This window comes from Zea mays, chromosome 1 (genome assembly GCF_902167145.1).
Source record: "Zea mays cultivar B73 chromosome 1, Zm-B73-REFERENCE-NAM-5.0, whole genome shotgun sequence".
NCBI classification, from domain to species: domain Eukaryota; kingdom Viridiplantae; phylum Streptophyta; class Magnoliopsida; order Poales; family Poaceae; genus Zea; species Zea mays.
The window spans coordinates 8,214,925-8,236,435 of record NC_050096.1 but is presented as its reverse complement, the minus strand read 5'-3'; the positions used below and the strand labels follow the sequence as shown (position 1 = coordinate 8,236,435).

Sequence of the window (21,511 nt, the reverse complement as noted above, 5' to 3'; positions counted from 1 at the left end):
AATCTTGAAAACACTTTCTTCCTCTCCATAACGGAATGCACACAACCTAAAAAAGGAAAATACCACTTGGTACAACTCAATCACTGATGAAAATCGATCCTAAGGCTAGACTGACACCTATGTGCCTGAATAAAAAATCATTGGCCACTAGCATCAAGTGTTGAGATGCCGCAACAACCATGTCTTGTGAAGTTGGTCGCTGCAAAGCTATAACGACCAGCAAGTAGCACTCGCCCCTAACAGGACTAGTTGCTTTTTGTCTTTTCCAATGCCCCACAACCGAGACCCGAACATGTGAGAAACACTACGAGGCCTGGAAAACCCAGAAGCAGCATAAATGATGAACCACACAGATCAAGCAAAGTGACATTCATAAAATAAATGATTAGTCGTTTCATATTTGTGACAAAAACAACAAACTTTACTGCTAAATTGGCCAAGTTATCTTTTGTCAAGACTATTCCTCGACGTAAATACCAAAAAAGATCTTAATTTTTAGTGGAGTTTTAAGCTTCCATAATATTTTGTTTAAGTTTGAGACATCATTCTGAATCAAGGAGATTGACATTCTGGGTTGGCACAAAATGTTCCATTTGGCTAGACGATGCTTCGGTTTTTTACCATCACTTTGCTAAAAGAACCTAGAGCGGAAGTAGTCAAGTCTCTTAAGTACTCCTATAGGAATCGCAAAGAAAGACATCATGTACATAGATAGGCTATTCAAAACTGAGTAAGACACCCCCGACAAAAAGGTGCTTACCTTTCTAACTACTCAATCTTTTTTTCAAAGTGTTCCTCAATCCATTCCCAGTCTGTATTCGACAGCCTCCTAAAATGTACAGGTATACCCAAATAGTTTAAAGGGATCCTAAACGGTATCTAAGGGATAAGTATAAAAACAAAAGACCTAGGTTGGCGAAGAAATATCTCTAACACGGTTCTCTAAGTTTAGATATGATCCGAGTTTTTTTATATGATGCTCCTTAGTTTAAGGTTAAATTGACCAGAGTCATATATAAACAAACAGAAGTAGTACAACCTAATAAATAAGTTGTATCTTAAAAGATTCTAGTAAATAAAATATAAGGCTTAGATACGTTAGGATGTATGAACAAATTTTTAGAGGTATCTAAGGTTTAAAGAACTATAACATAGTTTCTAGTTTGGCGTACCCTAACTCGGGTACGGGGGAGGTGTGTAAAGGGATTTAAAGCGTGAAGTCAGCGAAATAAATTGGAACAAAAATAGAGCGCTTGAAGGAGTCAAACCGTGGTCGTTGGGCAAGAAATGGCGCCTCCGAACTAATGAAGCTGACGTTTGTTTGTGATATATGAACAATAAATATTATAAATATATATACTAATAGTTTGAAAAAACAACACAATCGTGTCACGATAGAACAACACTGTAGGCTGAGAAATGACTAACACATCCGAATTTAAGGGTAAGTCTGGACGTGTCTCAAATATGTGTTACAATTAAGTCTCGCACATATGATAACTCATAGTACATAAATAAATGTCACATATTTACTATATAATATGAGTTCTGTACAAAATAGCTAAATAATTACATCATAGGAAGACAATGATCCTCCGCAAACATATTTATTGGGAGACGGCGGCTTAGACCTCTCATGAACTTATTGTGGCATCCTTCATGCTCCTTATTTTACGGTATCTGTCCTTGACCTAAGGTGAGTATAACAAGGGTGATCTCACATATGTTCATCGCTCAACAAGTTGTGGGGAATAATGTGTATGAGCTCACTTACAGTGAGAGCTCATGTGAAGTGTAAGGCTTAAGAAAGAAGATGGTTAAGGTTGAGCATCGCTTTTAATAAGTTGGTCAAAAAAAATTAGCAGTTACTAAGTATAATTAGATGTCATCTCAATTAAATAAGAGATCGCAAATAATAATAAATTCCACAATGAAACACAAATGATAGATCAATTTTAATTCCATAAATTACTCATCTGAGTGACCGATCTGCTCTTGGTCATGAGCATGGCTCATATACCAGTTTTACACTCTGCAGAGGCTGCGCATCTTTACCCACAAGCCATGATACCATCGGCCATGGGGTCATGAATCACATACACCTCTACCAAGGAGGCGAGGCATGGTAGCACTACGAGGCCTTTACAAAGTTCCACTAGCTTCAGAAAACCCGCTACGGTTTCTGAGAAGGGCGATATAGAAATCCCTCGTCCGAAAAGCCATCGCACCATGATCGACCCGAGAACCTCACTATACCGGTAGCTCCTCTACCGCCCTTGCCCCTTCTGGGTAAGGTAGTCCTCCACTAGCTTTCCTAATTAGTCAGCCAAGAATGTCTCATACCACCCTTGTGGTAGCACTGTTTTCCCGGGTGGTTCTTCATGTTCCAATTAACACAATAATCTTATCATGAACAATAATTAAACCAACAGTAATAATGGAACATGGTCATAATTCATATATAACATTAATCTCAAAACCAGGTAGAGCAATAGCAAGCCTACCCGATAGTTCATTTGTTTGCAAGGTGTGAGGTGAACAAAACTAGGGTAATCTGTTAGGTCCCATCAAATTAACCTGAGCATGTCACAGTGATTAACATGAACATTATTAGGTAAAGAAGAGTAATCAAGGACACAACTTGTCTTTTACTTGTGATAACTTTGTACTACAGATGTTGACCCAAAAGTTGGGATTCAAATTCCTCGTCCCCTCGTCTCTACTCGTAGCAATACATACAATCAAGCAAAAAAATGAATATAACAACATTACACCAAAGCATAAGAACAAACAACGTAATCTTATTCTACACGTTGCTACAAGATCGTAGGTTCGGGAATCATTAAAATCGGAGTTACGATTAAAAGATGCAGGGCAGGACCGATCCAACAAAATCTCAACAAACTCAGACGGATAACAAAATCTCAACAAACTTAGACGGATTGCAACAACCATGCTGGCCAACTCCGTGGAGGAGAAGAACTCGATGTTTGGGTCCCACTTGGTGGTGGTAGTAACGAGAGGCAGGCACGGATAAGCCACTGGTGGATAGGCCCCACTTGACAATGTCCACACCACGCGTAAGGAGACTAACATCCGGGGCCCACGTGTCGACGCTCACGGCTAAGCTAGACTAGTTAAGGGTGACTTGCTAAAGTGGGTCGGCCAAGTTATCATGGTATCAGAGCCAAAGTTCATGAGTTTGAATACTGATTAGCGCAATTAAAATAAAATAATTGTTGTTCGCTCCTATTCCAAGTTATCATTGGTATAAATAGAGCCTGACACCTGGGTTTCCTAGTGTGTTCGACCAAGTTATCATGGTATCAGAGCCAAAGTTCATGAGTTTGAATACTGATTAGCGTAATTAAAATAAAATAATTGTTGTCTGCTCCTATTCCATGTCTAAGGCCCAAGAGAGGCTCGACTATAGGGGATGTTGGAATATAATATAAGTGAATTTCTCATATCTTTCTATCAACTTAAGCTTTTGGATTGAATTGGTTGACACATGCAACTTAATATGGTTGCTTTTTCCGTCAATCGTGTGTGTCATTTTGTGGCGCCACCTACTAGTGATCATTGGATGACTGTCAAACGGATACTCATATATCTTCACAGTACAATACATATGGGGACGAGTCTTGTGAAGCATACTTCATTACATCTTTGTGCTTTTTCCGACGCTGATTGGGCGGTGAATCCAGATGATAGGTGCACCATAGGAGGATATGTCATCTATCTTGGTGCTAATCTTATTTCCTGGAGTTCACGCAAACAACCCTATAGTTTCGAGGTCCAATACAGAGGCTGAATGAAATGCTGTTGCAGATACTATAACAGAGCTCATCTAGCTCCGAGTCTTGTTGCAAGAACTAGGAATTTCAAAACCTCGAGCGGTCGTGTTATGGTGTGACAATATTGGTGCCATATATTTATGTGCCAATCCGATTTTTCATCGAAGATCCAAACATGTTAAGGTCGATTATCATCTTGTTCGTGAAAGTGTTGCTACGTGACAACTGGATGTGCGGGTTATCTCTATAAAGGACCAAGTCGCAGACATTATGACCCATGCTCTATCTGCTACGTCCTTTAATATTTTTCGAAACGATCTGCGTCCAGATTGAGAAGATGTTGTTAAAGATAGAAACTATATTATCTAGATAGTAGGAGATTAGAGCTGCGCAACTACGTATTATCTTTTATGTACCTATTTGTTCTTATTTATTTCTACTTTCTCGCTAAGTTTTAACTGTCTATCATTGATATAAATAGAGACCAGCACCTAGGTTTCCTGGTGTGCTCGGCCAAGTTACCATTGTGCAATCAGTTAGTCACTTTTTTGGCTAAAATACAGATGATTTCGGCGACGCGTTGATTATCTAAATCTACTGTCTATCTTCTACCTCCGTGTTTATTTGTTGTGAGCGATTCTGGCTGGCGCGTTGGCCACCCCGTGATAGGGAGAGAAGGGAAGAAATAGAGAAGAATCCCTTGCTCCACACCAATGGCGGCCGGCGGCCGAGGCTCGCGCAGGTCGATCGCTTAACACCGCGTCGTAAGCACATAACGCACAATGATCTGCGTGGCAGCCACCGAGACCGAAGCAAGAGCGCTAAGGACGACGGCGTGTCATTGGCTCTTGCCGCCATGCAGCACCACTGCATCCATGCATGCGTCGTTGCCGAGTGTGGAAAGGGCATGCGTCAGGCCATGGATCGATGAATGATGGCATCAACTAGCGAGGCAGCTGTTAGGCTATCCGCAGCGGTTCCCTCTAAATTTTTCCCCCTATATTATTTTTTTGCGTCACATCATCAACATTTCACCCTCTATTTTTTCATCTCCCGCAGCGGTTCCCCCTAAATACTTCCCCTATACCCCACTACAACTATAAAATATCATTTTCTATATCTACTATCAATTTTTTATCTACTAACAATTACTCGTGGACCCACATCACAGTGTCGTAGGGGATGAACAGTGAACCCCTAGATTGAGGGGGAGAGAGAAGGGGACCGCGCGATAGGGGGCTCAGTAGAGCTGGCCGTTGCAGGTGGTAGAGGGCAACTGTTGCCCTTAGCGCATGAATAGTAATAGGGGAGGGAGGGTGTAGAGTGCACCATTGCAGTTAGTCTTAAGCTGGTGCTGCTGCTGGCGTATAGTACATCACACTAATTCAGAGAATCTCTATAGAGGCAACTGTGAAACCTATTTGCATAGGCGTTTTTCAGAACCGTCCATGCTAAGGATCAGTAGAAATAATTATTTGTACAGATAATAAACTGAGAACCGCCAGTGAAATTTCCACTAGCGGTCGGCGGGCGAGGGACTGGATGAGGCCTCACCTGATTAAAATATTTTTTATTTTTAAAACTCATTTTATGTTTTCTAGAAAATATTTTTACTTGTGGTTTTATTACTTACGTATGTGGAAATCAATTTGCACTGGCGGTTAGGCTAAAAACTCGTCAATAGAATTCGATTTCCACTGATGGTCAAGGTAATAAAACTACAAGTGAAAATTTTTTCCAGGAAACATAAAAGGAGTTTTAAAAATAAAAATATTTTAATTAGGGGAGACCTCATCTAGGTCCTCGTCCGCTCATCTCCATCGAAGTCGCAAGTCACGACATTTTTCGCGTGCTAAACACGCCAGTGGGAATCGAACTCTCTACCTCACCCTCGCATGTAGCCTCCTCTGTCGCTCTACCTATCACTTACATCGTGTCTATGTTGCAGTTTTGTTGTCCATATATTAAATTAATCCAAGTATAAATTGACTATTTAAAGATGTAAACGAATTCAAACGAAAAAGTTTTCAACTACAAAGTTTCATAACACTTAAAGTTTTACAACTTAGTTTGGTACTTTTCTCATCCGAGGTCATTTGCAAAATTTGCATTTTAAATTTGGCAAGTTTGATGTAGTTTTTGAGAGCAAAAATAGTTTTCATCTACAAAAATGTATAATTTTTAGAGATCTATATTTTTTATGTTAGTGTTTTTTCATACGAGGTCATTTAAAAAAAGGAACAATTGGATCTATACCATTAAAAGATCTAAACTTTAGATATATACCATGGACCCCACATGTCATTGACTCATGTGGACCCACATGTAAGTGAGATAGTAATGGTATGGATCCAAAGTGGTGATCTTTTAATGGTATGGATCCAAATTTCCCTTAAAAAAACTCAAAAAATTAGGATAAAAATGATTTTTGTGGCATTATTGTAAAGGAATCGTACATAGAAATATGATTTCTATAGACGGCTTTCTTAAGAAATCATAACTAGAAATAACACTGACTCTTGATATATCGAAACCGTCCGTAAAAATTAAATCTCACCGTAATGCTTAGAGTTGTCTTTTTTTCTACTAGCGTCGATCATCGTCATCGTTCGACGGCAAAGTCGGCAGAAAAGCGCTCCGCCTCCGCGGCAAGTCGACAGGGGATGATGCAATCATGCAAGGGAAGGCACAAGAGCTGTCGGAAAGGAGAGGAAAGACCAGCCCCTAGCTTGCTGCTTCTTTCTCATCACACGCTAGCTGAAGCCAGCACACCGCGCGTGCCCATCCCGCAGCTGACGTGCTGTGCCTGTGTACGTTGTCCGCAGCGCAGCTCGAGCTAGCTGCATGCGCCTGGGTCTGCTCTGCTGCTACGTGAGGTGGTGGCCGGGGTGGACGGCGCGCGACGATCGCATGCAATGCAACGCTGTACTCGTCGGCCCGGACGATCCAGCCTGGCATTGCCGCAACGCAACCAACGGAAGGGGAGCGCGACCACCGGACGGACCACGCCACGACATTCGAGGCGAGCGCATAGTGTCGTCGTCGTCGTCCCGTGCGGTTTGGCCGGACGGACTTCTCTGCTGGTGACAACACACGGTGATCGGGCATGAATATGTTCTGTAGACTCACTCTACTACTGTGCAGTAGCTCTATAGGCAGGCAGCGCCTAACACAGTACTGCTCCTCTATTCATAGACTCCACACAGTTGACACGCACACGCATACTCGTACACAGTACAACGGCCTATATATGGACGGTGGCGCGCGGCAGCGGCAAGGACGAGCCGGCCGGTCGTCACGCGTCACTGTCCGATTCTGTTTGCAAGCTGGTGCTCGGAGGCGGTGTTACTTGAGCTTGAGCGCGTGCTCTGCTCGGCTGGGTTTTCTCTCCGCACTGCAGCAGCGTCGTCCGCCGTTCCAGCCTTGCACTGCACCTCGGCCGGCGGCCGGCCAGCGTCCCTGGCGACTAGGAGGACGACAGACAGCAGGACCCATGCATATCCGTCCATCTAGGCCACTGGACACCTGCTGGCAACAAGACACAGAGAGGGCACAGGCCGGGTCCAGCTCCAGTGGCCGAGGAAGGAACCGGCCGGAACATCTCGCATGCATGCGCGCCCGCCGCCCTGTCCCGCACCCGCAGTCGTCTCTACTACTACTCTCCAACGCACGCACGTTTTACATGGCCGGACGAGAGCGACTGCCGACTGAGCGAGCGAGCCCCACGTACGTACTACGTGAGTTGTGACTGGTCGGCGGGTTCGCCGGTCAGGCTGGCGGGGTGGCCAGGCCAGTAGAGGCGGCAGGCGGGCCTCCGAGGGCCTGTCCCGTTGCGCATGCAGATACGACACGGTGCCGGTCCGTGCGACCCCGCGGGCGCACTACGCTACGGGTGGGTGATTGGAGATTGGCCGGGCCTGGCGCGGAGCGAAAGGAAATGCCACCACCAGTCCACCCCCAGCAACCCCCGGCAGCCCCACCCGACAGGCGCATACTAGTCGGCTAGTTGCGCGATTAATTAGGCCAGGACAGCCAGGCATTCGTCCGCGCTGATGGGGCCGCCATGCACGAGACGAGGCTCCCAGTCCCAGAGAGAGGCGCGAGCTGGGTTGGACTAGCTAGCTAGTGCCGGGGTCGGGCTCGGCGTTGGAAGCTGGACCACTCCGCACTGTCACGACCTAACCTGGTCGCTCTCGCCATCAAATCAAAATCCCACACATTTTCTCCCAGACGGCCAGACCCTTTCTTCGCGCACCCCCACTTGACCCCCCCGGCGAGACCGGCACGACGCGCCCCCCGGTGCTCACCGACGCCATGCAGCTCACCGGCGTGGCCGTGCCAAGCGCTTTATATAACCTTTATTACTTCGCTGCTGCCTGCTTGCCTTCGTCAAATCGTCCTAGCTTATAAAAAAGACTGAAAGATCCCAAGTCATGAGAAGTGTTATAAGAGAAATAAAAGCTCATCATTTCGAACTATAACAATAACACTAACTAGCAGTCTAGCAGGACCCACTTTTTCTGAATATTACCCCTCGGTTCTTTTTCGATGTCACGTTATTTTGCTCTAAATTAACTATTTGCATCTTTACCCATCATTTAAATAAAATATAGTTTCATGACACATAAGTCATATATGTCATAAAAATCACACAATCATATTTGATGAGTGACTCGTACAATCTATTTAGGTTAATAATTGTATTCTTACTACCTTATGTGTACTTACTCGCTTCCATCTCCTCTTTCTCGACACAACGTTGTTCCAAGCGGCTCCGGTTACTCCGCTATCGTTTCATTTCCCTCTCTCTAAGTCGGTGCATGTTCCCTCTCCCCATGTCCCCTCCCTTCCATGTCTCTATCCTTCCCGCAACTGTAGTGGATCCTCTCATTTTCTTTCCAGTCATCCCTATCCCAGTTAACTTCATAGCATAGGTGGACTTATACTCTGCCACCTCTTCGTCCAGCGCGACCTCGCGTGCGCTGGTGGGCGTGAATGAGGGGAGGAACAAGAACAACGTTGATATTAGGGCCAAGAGCATGCAGGACGGCGCGGATGTCCCCATCGAGCCAAGAGAGTGGTGGGGTCATCGGGACGCGTCACTAGGCTAGGGACGTCGCGAGGCGGACGGGCGACCCGACGACATGGCGGTTCTATTGTCGCCGTGGGAGAGAGGGAGCCGGGATGGGGAGTGTTGGACCACGTATTAATTATTAATAAATATAACGTTTTATTGCAAAAGTGTTGAAGCACGACAACAGTGGAAACTGGTTCTTTTTATTGTAGTAAATCTAAAAACACAAGTTTTATGTTATTAATATATTTATTTTTAAAACCAATGATTAAAGTTAGAAATATTTCATTCTGCATAAAACCAATACGTGTAAAAATGGAGAGAGAAGAGAGTATGTTGGAATGTATGTGGTTTTCTGCAATATTTGTCGAAAGAACATATATAGTTCATAGGTTACCCAACGTCTGATTTTCTACAATATTATTTGTTAAAAGAGTATGTGAACTACTCCTTCTAGATCTAAATTATAAGTTGTTCTAGACAAGATTTAAATTAACTACAAATAACCATTTTGTTATTTAGTGTCGAAATCTAATAGTCATATGCATCGATTTGTCTCAAAAAGTATTTTTACAAAGCTATAAATGTAATAAGAGTTTATTTATATTTTAACAAAAACTATTAGATAAATCTTTATTTTAAGACCGTGTCGCTGATTTAAATGACTTACAATCTGTATCTGGAAAATGCTGGCGTACATTGCAAGGGCCCTGACTGTGGAAGTATTATTATGGCAGTACAGAAATAATACTTCCACCACCATCAAAATAAGAAAGGCAATAAAAAAGGGTGCTTTTGTTGCAGTGGGTGAATCCAACGTGGAAACTGATTTTAGGGACCGAACGAAGGCCTACGACACCACTGGTCAGTGGTCACACACAAATCAGGATTGGTAGAGCCCATCTCTGCGCCCTGCCTTGCTGGCTCTGACCTCTCCCTCCCTTCCCCTTCCTCGATTGTTCCTCCCCCTTCTTTTATTAGGGTTTTTTTTGTCTCCTTAGATTTGCGCCTGTTCTCACCTGTGCGCATACTAGTCTCTGCATCAGAGAGTAGAGACCTCGGAGCCGATCTTCAACACGCAGATTGGGCAGAGCTGCCTGCCGGAGGGAGAGTGGAGAGAGAGAGAGAGAGAGAGAGAGAGAGAGCTCAAGGGGGGCAAAAGGAGTTTTTTTTTATCCAGCTTGTTAGCTTGATTCTCTTTGATCCGGGAGAGCAGCCGCCAGTCCAACTAATCCTAGCTATTGGTGTGCCGGGGCTTTGATTGTTCTCCAGATCCGAGCCACCTGCTGGGTGGACTCCAGGAATCCGAGCACGAAGTTGACAGGGGAGTTCTCAGGGAAAAGGTGAGCCCTTTTTCTTCTCCCTCCCCATCCGTCCACCGTTGCTAAACTGTCCGACCGCCACTGGAGTAATCGTGTAGTCTTAGGTCCGACTGTTAAGCTTCAAATTCAACTGTCGCCTCTTGTCCCTTGATCTGTTTCTGCCGCCTACACTGGACGACGCTTGATGCATACGAGATGATGAGTTGGCCGCAAGTTTTCTTGGATCCCAGCATACGATACGATCCACCAGCTTAACCGCATACAAAAATTATTGCCTTTTTTTAAAACTCGTTTTGATTTGATTGCATCTGTTGTTTTAGTTGCGCAGGGGAGGAAGGAAGAGCCTGAAAGGGCGGTGCGGAGAGAAAGACTATAAGAGCGACCTGGGTCCCTTGAGGATGCCGTCAAGAAACCGCGTGGAGAGGAGGGCGATGAGATGAGGGATGCTGGCCGCGGTGATGGACTATTTCAGCTCCTGCTGGGGCCCGCGATCGGGTGACGGGCACAGGGGGAAGGGCCCCGACGCCGCCGGCCGGCAGGACGGTCTCCTCTGGTACAAGGACGCCGGTCAGCTCGTCACTGGGGAGTTCTCCATGGCCGTGGTGCAGGCCAACCAGCTGCTTGAGGACCAGAGCCAAGTGGAGTCCGGATCGCTCTCCCTGGCTGACCCGGGCCCGCAGGGCACCTTCGTCGGCGTCTATGATGGCCATGGCGGTCCTGAGACGTCCCGGTTCATCAATGACCACCTCTTCAACCATCTCAGAAGTAAGGACTCGATATGTCAAAGTTACTTATGATTCCTCTTCTTTTAGCTGCTTAGAGGTACTAATGATGAAGCAATTATCAAGTCCCAACTTTTTCTTGTGTTGCTTTGATTACGGGTAGCATTTCTATGACTACTAGCATGATGCTGATGCTGACTCTGTCTCAAAAGGTGTCTTTGTACTTATTGCCTTCAGAATTGAAATGATAATTGTTTTGGTAGATCTGATTGGTAAACTTGCATATGATGATCGGGATAGGATGGCAGTTGGAATTGTATTAAGGTTATCCCAGAAAAATAAAACACTGATTTATTTAATTATCTAACTTGGTTCTGATATACTGTCTTGACTCTGTATGTAACATTACTTACTCTTAGCTTTCTTAATCTGTTTGATGTATTAAAACTATTTAGTGTTTTCCAGGGTTTGCAACTGAGCACAAGTTTATGTCAGCGGACGTGATCCGGAAAGCTTTCCAAGCAACTGAGGAGGGCTTTCTTTCTCTAGTCAGCAAGGAATGGTCTTTGAAGCCTCAGATTGCTTCAGTGGGCTCCTGCTGCCTTGTTGGTGTAATCTGTGCTGGGACTCTCTATGTTGCAAACCTGGGTGACTCACGTGCAGTTCTTGGAAGGCTTGTTAAGGCAACTGGAGAGGTCGTGGCCATGCAGTTGTCATCGGAGCACAATGCGTGCTATGAGGAAGTTAGACAAGAACTGCAGTCATCACATCCTGACGATCCACATATTGTGGTTCTCAAACACAATGTTTGGCGAGTGAAGGGTCTCATCCAGGTAGACAAAAATATGTACTCTGGATCAGGTTGCTAATTTTTTACTCTATGGTGTACACACGTCTAGCCAATTAGTCTTTGATTTTTTTTGAACTTTTGATGTCATCTATTGCTCTCGTCATAATCCCACTTTCCTCTTTGTGGGGAACCGATAATGACTTTCATATATGCATTATTTCTCACAAGTTAGGTATCAGGTAAGTTCTCATTCCTAGAGCTAAAGTTGTCTGCACGATTTATAGTTATGTCATCGTAGGGTCCATCATCAGCTGTCAATAATCAGTGTGATTCTTGTCATATATCTCAAAATTTCTGTGGATGCTAAGATGTAACTTGTGGTGCAATATAATATGCCACTCACTACCACTCCTCCCCCTTAACCCTCATTGTTCAGCCTTTCATTTTAATGAAAGGTGAAGGTGAGTGCACCAACCATATCTAGGAGCAATGATGTATTTAGTGCTGCTATTGTTTATTTCTTCACAAAACCATCAAGCACCCTCAGTTTCTATTGTTGGTTCTTATTCATGTAGTCTTGTCAGCATACTTTATGCGATATTACTTATGAGGTGAGGTCATTTCTGCAGATCTCAAGATCTATTGGAGATGTATATCTAAAGAAACCAGAGTACAACAGAGAACCACTTCACAGCAAGTTTCGGCTTCGAGAAACCTTCCAGAGGCCGATCCTTAGTTCTGAACCTCAAATTACTGAACATCGAATACAGCCAAATGATCAATTTGTTATATTTGCTTCTGATGGTCTATGGGAGCACCTCAGCAATAAGGAAGCAGTTGACCTTGTCCAAAGTAGTCCACACAATGTATGTTTTCTTGATTCGCACTACAATTTCTATGAGTTGAAATCTACTTTTCTTTTGAGGCTTGATACCATTCCATTGATACCATTCCATCTAATTGGCTCTTTGATGAATATATCCTGTGGATGGATAGCAGTTCTCTTAAATTAATACAATGATGCTTTTTTGTGCAGTAGTGAAATATATAAAATAGTTTGCATATTCAGCTTTTCAACCGCTACAGTTGAATGATTCGAGTCAAACTGGAACGTTTGAATGAAATAGATAGATAATTAAAATGTGGATGTAACTCGCAACGTATGGCATACAAGCTGTTACATAATCTGGATTGCTAAGCTTAAGCATACCTAATGCCTGTGGCATACAAGCTGTTACATAATCTGGATCGCTAAGCTTAAGCATACCTAATACCTTCAAGTTTCTAACGGTCTGTCTGTCAGCATGTTTCACCTATCCTTGATTTCCTAGCGTTTTTGTTCACTTCCTCTGAACCTGTAATTCCCTTTCCCCTAGGGAATTGCTCGGAGACTAGTGAAAGCGGCGATGCAAGAAGCTGCCAAGAAGAGGGAGATGAGATACTCAGACCTCAAGAAGATCGACCGTGGTGTGAGAAGGCATTTCCACGACGATATAACGGTCGTCGTGGTATTCCTTGATTTGAATGCCATGAGCAAAGCTAGCTGGAGCAAAAGCCCCTCGGTTTCTCTCCGAGGGGGCGGTGTCACCGTCCCTGCGAAGTCCCTCGCACCTTTCTCAGCTCCGGCACGGCTGAACAGCACCTACTGAAGTTGCTACCACTCTTGAAAGGAAGAACACGGTGCAGATCTGCAGTGGTGAGAGAAAAAAAAACAGCAATCAAGTGTAGCGTTACAGTTACACCTGCTGTGTTGTTGCTCTTTGCAAAACTACTGTCTAGACTCCGCCTGGTAATTAGTGTACTGATAGCGAGGTAAAAAAAAGTTAGATTATTTGTTAGCAGCGGCAGTGATTTGACATCTAAGGAACAACAACACGGTGTCCACCGATTCTGCTATCCTGATGGCTCGCGGCAGCCTGGCTGGTCGGCACACGACACGAAGTGAAGCTGTTTTACTGGCGGCATCTGGCTTTGTTATCTCATGGGACAGTGATCCACAAGAGTAAGGGATCAGCTCAATCCAAAGTCAATAGATGTTCCTTATAAAACATAGAGGTACAGATGTTCTCATCGGCTATGTGTATTTGGGGAAAAAATCAATATAAGGGGTGTTTGGTTTTTAGGGACTAATTTTTAGTTCTTCTATTTTATTATATTTATTCCTTAAACTACCAAATACATAAACTAAAATTCTAATTTAGAGACTAAAATAGAGCTATTAAAAATTAGTCTCTAGAAACCAAACACCCCTCAGAAAAAAAAACACAAGAGGCTACGATATTCCAGATCTAGAGTATTAATCCAAGAATTTACATTCTGCAATGGATACAAGCTTCCTTCTGAAAGATTGGGATTGGGATTGAGAGAACTAGATACAATTGAATTGATCTTTGTAAGGGGCAGAGCTGTGAATGTATTGTTTGCTATACACGTCTACTTCCATCTTAAGCATTTCCCTGACCCTTCGAAGTTTGAACATGATCCATCTCAGTTAATTACATGCCAGGATGACAGCTTGATTTCAGATCCTACCTAACAAACAGTGATATCAACAATTGGAAGACAGAATAAATTCACTGACAACGACGGCAGGGGAGTGGATGCCTAGAAAGGGCACGATATCAACCTGCAGGAAATTTTCCACTGCCGATCCGACAGTTGCACCAGCTGCAAGTCCCCCGACAGTGATCAATGCAACCTTACCTGGACAGGACCACAGAAAGTGTTGATTGCATGCTAAGGCTATCCGCACTCATTCTACTCTAAATTTTTACTCTAAAAGGAATATTCTATCCTAGTCATCAATATTTTAAAATACAGTAGCCAAACTTCCGCATCCACAACTACTCTATATCTCAACCCTATACAAACTACCATATTTTTTTATAAAAAATACCCACTGTGGACCCCACCACCCATCTCCTTTGCGTCTGCAGCAAACCCACTGTGGGCCTCACCACCCATGCTCTACACAGCGTCACAGTGAATAGAGTTGCGGGCAGCAAACGCCAGGAATAGAGTTGCGGGCAGCAAACGCTAAAATTGAGTACGCCATCCAGTCAATCGTTGCACCATCCACTTCACTGTAAATTTTTAGAGTTGGCTTCACAGTCCGCGACTGCGGGCAGCCTAAATGTATGAATGAAAATTGGTACAAGAGCAGAATTAACCTAATTGTTGAACCAGGTTTCCTCCAATAAACAAACAATGCCATAATAAGCACAAAAGCAGGTAGGGGGTTTCTAGACTTATATGCAGCGAAACCCACATGCTCCTCCCATTGTCAGCAATATTATCTCCGTTCTAAATTATAATATATTTTAGTTTTTTTATGACTTTTGTTACTTATTTATGTATTTATATTATGTCTAAATATATAATAAAAAATACGTCTAAAAAGCTAAAACATCTTATAGTTAAAATGGAGAGTAGTTATTTTTAATAAATTATTGATCAAAGATTGTAAATTTTAAATCTTAACATATATGCACACCTTACAATCTAAAGCGGAGAAACTACGTCCTGTGTTTCCTACACCCTTCGTCCAAAAGTGCAAGAGGTACCTCGACAATCAAAAACTCATATATAATACTTACCCGCCTCAAAATAGTATTTATTTTAGATTAAACATACTATATTTATTAGTAAATAAATCATGTATATCTATATTTTTAGATGAAAAAAAAAGATTAGAACTACTCGTCCTAAATTAAAATTCATTTTAAAATTATTAATATATTCATACAACACTTGATGTATGTTGATGTATATGCTTTATATATATATATATATATATATATATATATATATATATATATATATATATATATATATATATATATATTCATCATTATCTATTTGAATGTAGACATTACAACCTAGAGCTAAAACAAATAGTATTTTGAAATGGAAGGAGTATATCTTAAGATGGAGTAGAATTTACCCATTAATCTGCCATATAATATACTCTCTCCGTCAAAAAAATACTAGTCCTTTTAACTTTTGATTTTTTTTCTATATTAGAATGGATGATAATAAATCTAGACACATATAAAACACATGCATCAAGAATTATATGAACCTACTAATTCTCTAAAATTACTACTATTTTGGAACGAATGGAGTGTTTTCAATTTCTAAAAGAAATTAGTAATATAATCTCGGAGTCAATTGAATATAATAAATCTACTAATATAAGTTGTATCCTAAACTTACACATACATTGAGTAATTGTTGGTTAAATTTTGTCTTTTCTCCATAATCGGTCCTATTTTCCTGGATGAATGGAGTATCTCAATTCTCATCTCATGTCGAGGGAGAGAAAAGAATGTGAAAGGATTTGCGTCGCTATCAGTGCACTAATTACCAGGCGTAGTCTAGAGTCAAGACAGTAGTTTCGCGAAGAGCAACAACACAGCAGGTGCAAGTGTAACGCTACACTTGATTGCTGTTCTTTTTTCATCTCTCCTGCAGACCTGCACTGTGCTCTTCCTTTCAAGAGTAGCAGCAGCTTCAGTTGGTGCTCTTCAACCATGCCGGAGCTGAGAAAGGTGCGAGGGACTCCGCAGGAAGGGTGACACCGCCCCCTCGAAGAGAAACCGAGGGGCTTTTGCTCCAGCTAGCTTTGCTCATGGCATGAACACCACGACGACAGTTATATCGTCGTGGAAATGCCTTCTCACACCACGGTCGATCTTCTTGAGGTCTGAATATCTCATCTCCCTCTTCTTGGCAGCTTCTTGCATCGCGGCTTTCACTAGTCTCCGAGCGATTCCCTGGGGGAAAGGGAATTACAGGTTCAGAGGAAGTGAATAAATGAGGATAGGGGAAACATGCTGACAGACAGACGGTTAGAAACTTGAAGGTATTATAATGCGATAGTGACTGGGTTATTTCACAAGAACAAACTAGTCAAATCACTGAAGGATATGTTTCACAGCACAGAACAATCAAGCGTTGTGAAATTGTCGAAATTAACTACACTTTCACAGGCATTAGGTATGCTTAAGCTTCGCAATGCAGATTATGTAAAAGCTTGTATGACATTCTTGTGAGTTACATCCACATTTTATATATTTTACTCAAAAGTTCCAGTTTGACTCGATTCATTCAACTGTAGCATTTGAAAAGCCAAATCTGCAAACTATCAATTTAAGAGAATTGCTATCCAATAAAAGCACAACATAATCCACAGGATATATTTATCAAAAGGCCAATTAGATTGAACGGTAACAAGCGTCAAAAGAAAAGTGGATTTCAACTCATAGAAGTTGTAGTGCGAGAGAAGAAAACATACATTTCGGGGACTACTTTGGACAAGGTCAACTGCTTCCTTATTGCTGAGGTGCTCCCATAGACCATCAGAAGCAAATATAACAAATTGATCGTTTGGCTGTATTCGATGTTCAGTAATTTGAGGTTCAGAACTAAGGATCGGCCTCTGGAAGGTTTCTCGAAGCCGAAACTTGCTGTGAAGCGGTTCTCTATTATACTCTGGTTTCTTTAGATATACATCTCCAATAGATCTTGAGATCTGCAGAAATGACCTCACCTCATAAAAATATCACACAAAGTATGCTGACAAAGCTACATGAATAAGAACCAACAATAGAAAATGAGGGTGCAAGCTAGCTTGATGGTTTTGTGAAGAAATAAACAATAGCAGCACTAAATACATCATTTCTCCTAGACATGGTTGGTGCACTCACTTTTCATTAAAGTGAAAGGCTGAAGCTGTACAATGAGGGTTAAGGGCGAGGAGTGACAGTATTAGATAGTGGCATAGTATACTGCACCACAAGTTACATTTTACCATCCACATAAATTTTGACATATATGAAAAGTATCACAGTGATTACTGACAGCTGATGATGGACCCTAATATCCAACTTTGAGTATAAATCGGACACGGATCAGATACTAAAAACCTGGACTCGAATACGGATCGGATCCCAGCCCTCTTATTAGACGGATCGAAATCGAATATGGACGGATAATATTCGTACCATTTACATCCCTAGGTGGTGGCAGCAACCCTCTTCCGCAGTGGCACGACCCTCCTGCTCTGCCCGCCAGTCAAACCTTCCACGGCGGCGCGGCTCCGTTCTCCCTTAGCGACAACGCGCGCGTGCTTCCTCTTGCTTCGCCCGCCCGTCTTCTGACTGTGTGTGCATGAGAACTGGATTAGGGTATATGTGTGGTGGCTTGGCGGTGATCTAAGTGGGTTGGATGGGCATTTGAATTGAAGCATATCCATCTCTCATTTACTTTTCCTTCCCTTTTCTTTTTCAATTTTAACAGAATAGGGAGTAGGGAAGGTGACGGACTAAGGGACGAAATAGGGAAGTTGTTGAAAGTTGTGGAAAGTTGCCAACAAATTCTATGCTATTTGGTCTAAGTGATATACTAATTTTTTTATATTATTCTATAAATAAGGTGTCGCCTAGCCTTACGCTTTACCGCCTAAAAGGTAAAAAGGTGTCGGACACCTTATGTCTCGCCTTACCGCCTTAATAACTATGGACGAGAGCAATAGATGACATCAAAGCTCAAAAATCAAAGATTAATTGTCTAGACGTGTGTACACAATTGAGTAAATAATTAGCAACCTGATAATATTTTTGTCTACCTGGATGATACCCTTCACACGCCAAACATTGTGTTTGAGAACAACAATATGTGGATCATCAGGATGTGATGACTGCAGCTCTTGTCTAACTTCCTCATAGCACGCATTGTGCTCCGATGACAACTGAATGGCCAAAACCTCTCCAGTTGCCTTAACAAGCCTTCCAAGAACTGCACGTGAGTCGCCCAGGTTTGCAACATAGAGAGTCCCAGCACAGATTACACCAACAAGGCAGCAGGAGCCCACTGAAGCAATCTGAGGCTTCAAAGACCATTCCTTGCTGACTAGAGAAAGAAAGCCCTCCTCAGTTGCTTGGAAAGCTTTCCGGATCACGTCCGCTGACATAAACTTGTGCTCAGTTGCAAACCCTAGAAAACACTTAATAGTTTCAATACACCGAACAGATTGATAAAGCTTAGAGTAAGTACTGTAACACACTCGAGCCAAGACAGTATATCAGAACCAAACTAGATAAGTAAATAAATCAGTGTTTTATTTTTCTGGGATAACCTTAATACAACTCCAACTGCCGTACTATCCGATCATCACATGCAAGTTTACCAATCAGATCTACCAAACCAATTATCATTTCAATTCTGAAGGCAATAAGTACAAAGACACCTTTTGAGACAGTCAGCGTCATCATGCTAATAGTCATAGAAATGCTACCCATCAAAGCTACACAAGAAAAGGTTGGGACTTATCATTGCTTCATCGTCAGTACCTCTAAAACTAAGGCTATAGATCGTGCATATGGTCGTGTAAAACACTGTTTTGCATTGAGATTGTTTATAGAGTGGTGTTTAAAAATAAGAGACGTGAATGAGTAAGCTTTAAAAATAATAGACGTGGATGAGTAACCTGCTCGAGATAGCCTAACCAGCAAAAAAAACAGAGAGGAATCATCAGCGGTAACTTTGACATATCGAGTCCTTACTTCTGAGATGGTTGAAGAGGTGGTCATTGATGAACCGGGACGTCTCCGGGCCGCCATGGCCATCATAGACGCCGACGAAGGTGCCCTGCGGGCCCGTGTCAGCCAGGGAGAGCGATCCGGACTCCACTTGGCTCTGGTCCTCGAGCAGCTGGTTGGCCTGCACCACGGCCATGGAGAACTCCCCAGTGACGAGCTGCCCGACGTCCTTGTACCAGAGGAGACCGTCCTGCCGGCCAGCGGCGTCGGAGCCCTTTTCCCGGTGCCCGGCACCCGATCGCGGGCCCCAGCAGGAGCTAAAGTAGTCCATCACCGCGGCCAGCATCCCTCATCTCATCGCCCTCCCCTCCACGCGGTTTCTTGATGGCATCCTCGAGGGACCCAGCTCGCTCTTATAGCCTTTCTCTCTCCGCCGCCCTTTCAGCCTCTTCCTTCCTCCCTGCTTAACGGAAACAACGGATGCAACCAAATCAAAGCGAGCTAAAAAAAAAGTCAATAATTTGTGTGTGCGGGTGAGCTGGTGGATCGTATCGTATGCTGGGATCCAAGAAAACTTGCGGCCAACTCATCATCTCGTATGCATCAAGCGTCGTCCAGTGTAGGCGGCAGAAACATGTCAAGGGACAAGAGGTGACAGCTGAAGCTTAACAATGGTGGACGGATGGGGAGGGAGAAGAAAAAGGAGCTCACCTTTTACCTGAGAACTCCACTGTCAACTTCGTGCTAGGATTCCTGGAATCCACCCAGCAGGTGCCTCAGATCTGGAGAGCAATCAAAGCCCCGGCACACCAACAGCAAGGATTAGTTGGACTGGCGGCTGCTCTCCCGGATCAGATAGAATCAAGCTAAGAAGCTGGATAAAAAAAAATTCCTTTTGGCCCCCTTGAGCGCGCGCTCTCTCACTTTTCACTCTCTCCCGGCAGGCACCTTGCGGCTCTGCCCAATCTGCGTGTTGAAGAGCAGCTCGGAGGTCTCTACTCTCTGATGCAGCTGATGCAGAGACTAGTATGCGCTCAGGTGAGCAGCACAGGCGCAAATCCAATGAGACAAAAAAAACCTAATAAAAGAAGGGGGAGGAACAACCGAGGAAGCAAGGCAGAGATGGGCTCTATCAATATACAGGTACATCTGGGCCTAACGAACTGGCCCGCGGCAGAGGCACGATTCAAAACTGGCATGATATAAATTATTTCTAGCGGCACAGCAGAACATGTGGACCGTGTTTGGACATAAAGGCATGCATATGAACCCGCCTAACAGGACCCTAACTATGGGCATGTATGTTTGAAATTATAATCTATTCAGATTATATAATTAAATTTATTTTGAAATAGAAGGTGTTAGTTTAAAATAAAAATGATGTTGTGAGTTTATTCTTTATAGTATTGAACTGTACTCCGGAAACATTGAACTTAAGATTAAACATTTTTGGGCTAATTTCACTCTTTTTTTCCTTTTGATAAAATGTTTTTAATAAGACACCACAAAACGACCCAGTTTTCTTTTAATCATATATGTTATATACTTTTGTTTATGCTTCATTTCATGTGATATGATTCAATGATTGAATGAATTGTTTTGTATTGTAGTTCTTTTTATATAGGTCGGTCTAACATATTACAACATTTTTGGGCTATCTAGACCAGTCTGCCCCGCTTAAATATTTGTGTGTTGTGTCGTGGCCAATGACTTGACATGTGGCCTGATACAACATGGTCCACAATTGGAGTTATGTTTTAGTGAGCTGTGACGTAATGTGTCTAGGCAATGTCCAGCTTGTATCAGGCCATATGTACATGTGTATCTACCAATTGTAGTTTGTGTGTGATGAGTGCTGACGTAGGTCATTTGTTCATTCCCTGAGGCCATCTCCAGCGAAGCGTGTATGTGGGCACACAAAACACTGTTTTGCACTTTAGGATGTACTATTTATATAGTAAAGTTTGAAATAGTGATAGAGATATGAAGGTTGTTGAAGATAGCATAACGCTCACTCCAATAGCTCCCGACACTGCACGCCAGGCTGAACGTTGGGGCATCAAAAGCCTTGAACTGTGTCCCATCTTCTTTATATAGCTCTTATTTTTAATTACACCAATATTAATTTTTATTAAGCTTCATAACTTAATAATAATGTGCATTGTGGTAGTAAAATATTTTATAGTTTTTTAAAAATTCAAAAAAATGTTACATATATGTTAATTGATTGAGTTGTAGTGTATAAGGCTATTTCGAGTAGCTCTC

General features: G+C 42.9%; 2 protein-coding genes across 3 annotated transcripts; one reads left to right on the top strand and one right to left on the bottom strand.

The window, feature by feature from the left end:
- Positions 1-9,748: 9,748 nt before the first annotated feature.
- Positions 9,749-14,129, top strand: LOC100286089 (uncharacterized). Of its 2 annotated transcripts, none has more exons than NM_001414391.1 (5): positions 9,749-10,214; positions 10,522-10,958; positions 11,381-11,748; positions 12,335-12,571; positions 13,082-14,129. In NM_001414391.1, the coding sequence occupies exons 2-5, from the start codon at positions 10,637-10,639 to the stop codon at positions 13,352-13,354; spliced, it is 1,200 nt and encodes a 399-aa protein (NP_001401320.1). In that variant the 5' UTR covers positions 9,749-10,214; positions 10,522-10,636; the 3' UTR covers positions 13,355-14,129. The 2 variants fall into 2 exon arrangements, with proteins under 2 accessions (NP_001401320.1, NP_001152449.2); NM_001158977.2 differs by having other exon boundaries at positions 10,514-10,958.
- Positions 14,130-16,034: 1,905 nt separating this feature from the next.
- On the bottom strand, positions 16,035-20,284 carry LOC100382150 (putative protein phosphatase 2C 48). The gene is made up of 5 exons (NM_001174910.1): positions 19,958-20,284; positions 19,271-19,706; positions 18,334-18,701; positions 17,002-17,238; positions 16,035-16,480 (listed from the first exon to the last, which is right to left on the bottom strand). The coding sequence occupies exons 2-5, from the start codon at positions 19,590-19,592 to the stop codon at positions 16,334-16,336; spliced, it is 1,074 nt and encodes a 357-aa protein (NP_001168381.1). The 5' UTR covers positions 19,593-19,706; positions 19,958-20,284; the 3' UTR covers positions 16,035-16,333.
- Positions 20,285-21,511: the final 1,227 nt, after the last annotated feature.

Excerpts from the sequence above, each read along its gene's own strand:
- LOC100286089 (NM_001414391.1), top strand. The coding sequence starts at position 10,637 with ATGCTGGCCGCGGTGATGGACTATTTCAGCTCCTGCTGGGGCCCGCGA. Across the intron at positions 10,959-11,380 it reads CCTCTTCAACCATCTCAGAA|GGTTTGCAACTGAGCACAAG; the intron begins GTAAGGACTCGA and ends AGTGTTTTCCAG. Across the intron at positions 12,572-13,081 it reads TCCAAAGTAGTCCACACAAT|GGAATTGCTCGGAGACTAGT; the intron begins GTATGTTTTCTT and ends CCTTTCCCCTAG.
- LOC100382150 (NM_001174910.1), bottom strand. The coding sequence starts at position 19,592 with ATGCTGGCCGCGGTGATGGACTACTTTAGCTCCTGCTGGGGCCCGCGA. Across the intron at positions 18,702-19,270 it reads CCTCTTCAACCATCTCAGAA|GGTTTGCAACTGAGCACAAG; the intron begins GTAAGGACTCGA and ends AGTGTTTTCTAG. Across the intron at positions 17,239-18,333 it reads GTGTGAAGGGTATCATCCAG|ATCTCAAGATCTATTGGAGA; the intron begins GTAGACAAAAAT and ends TCATTTCTGCAG.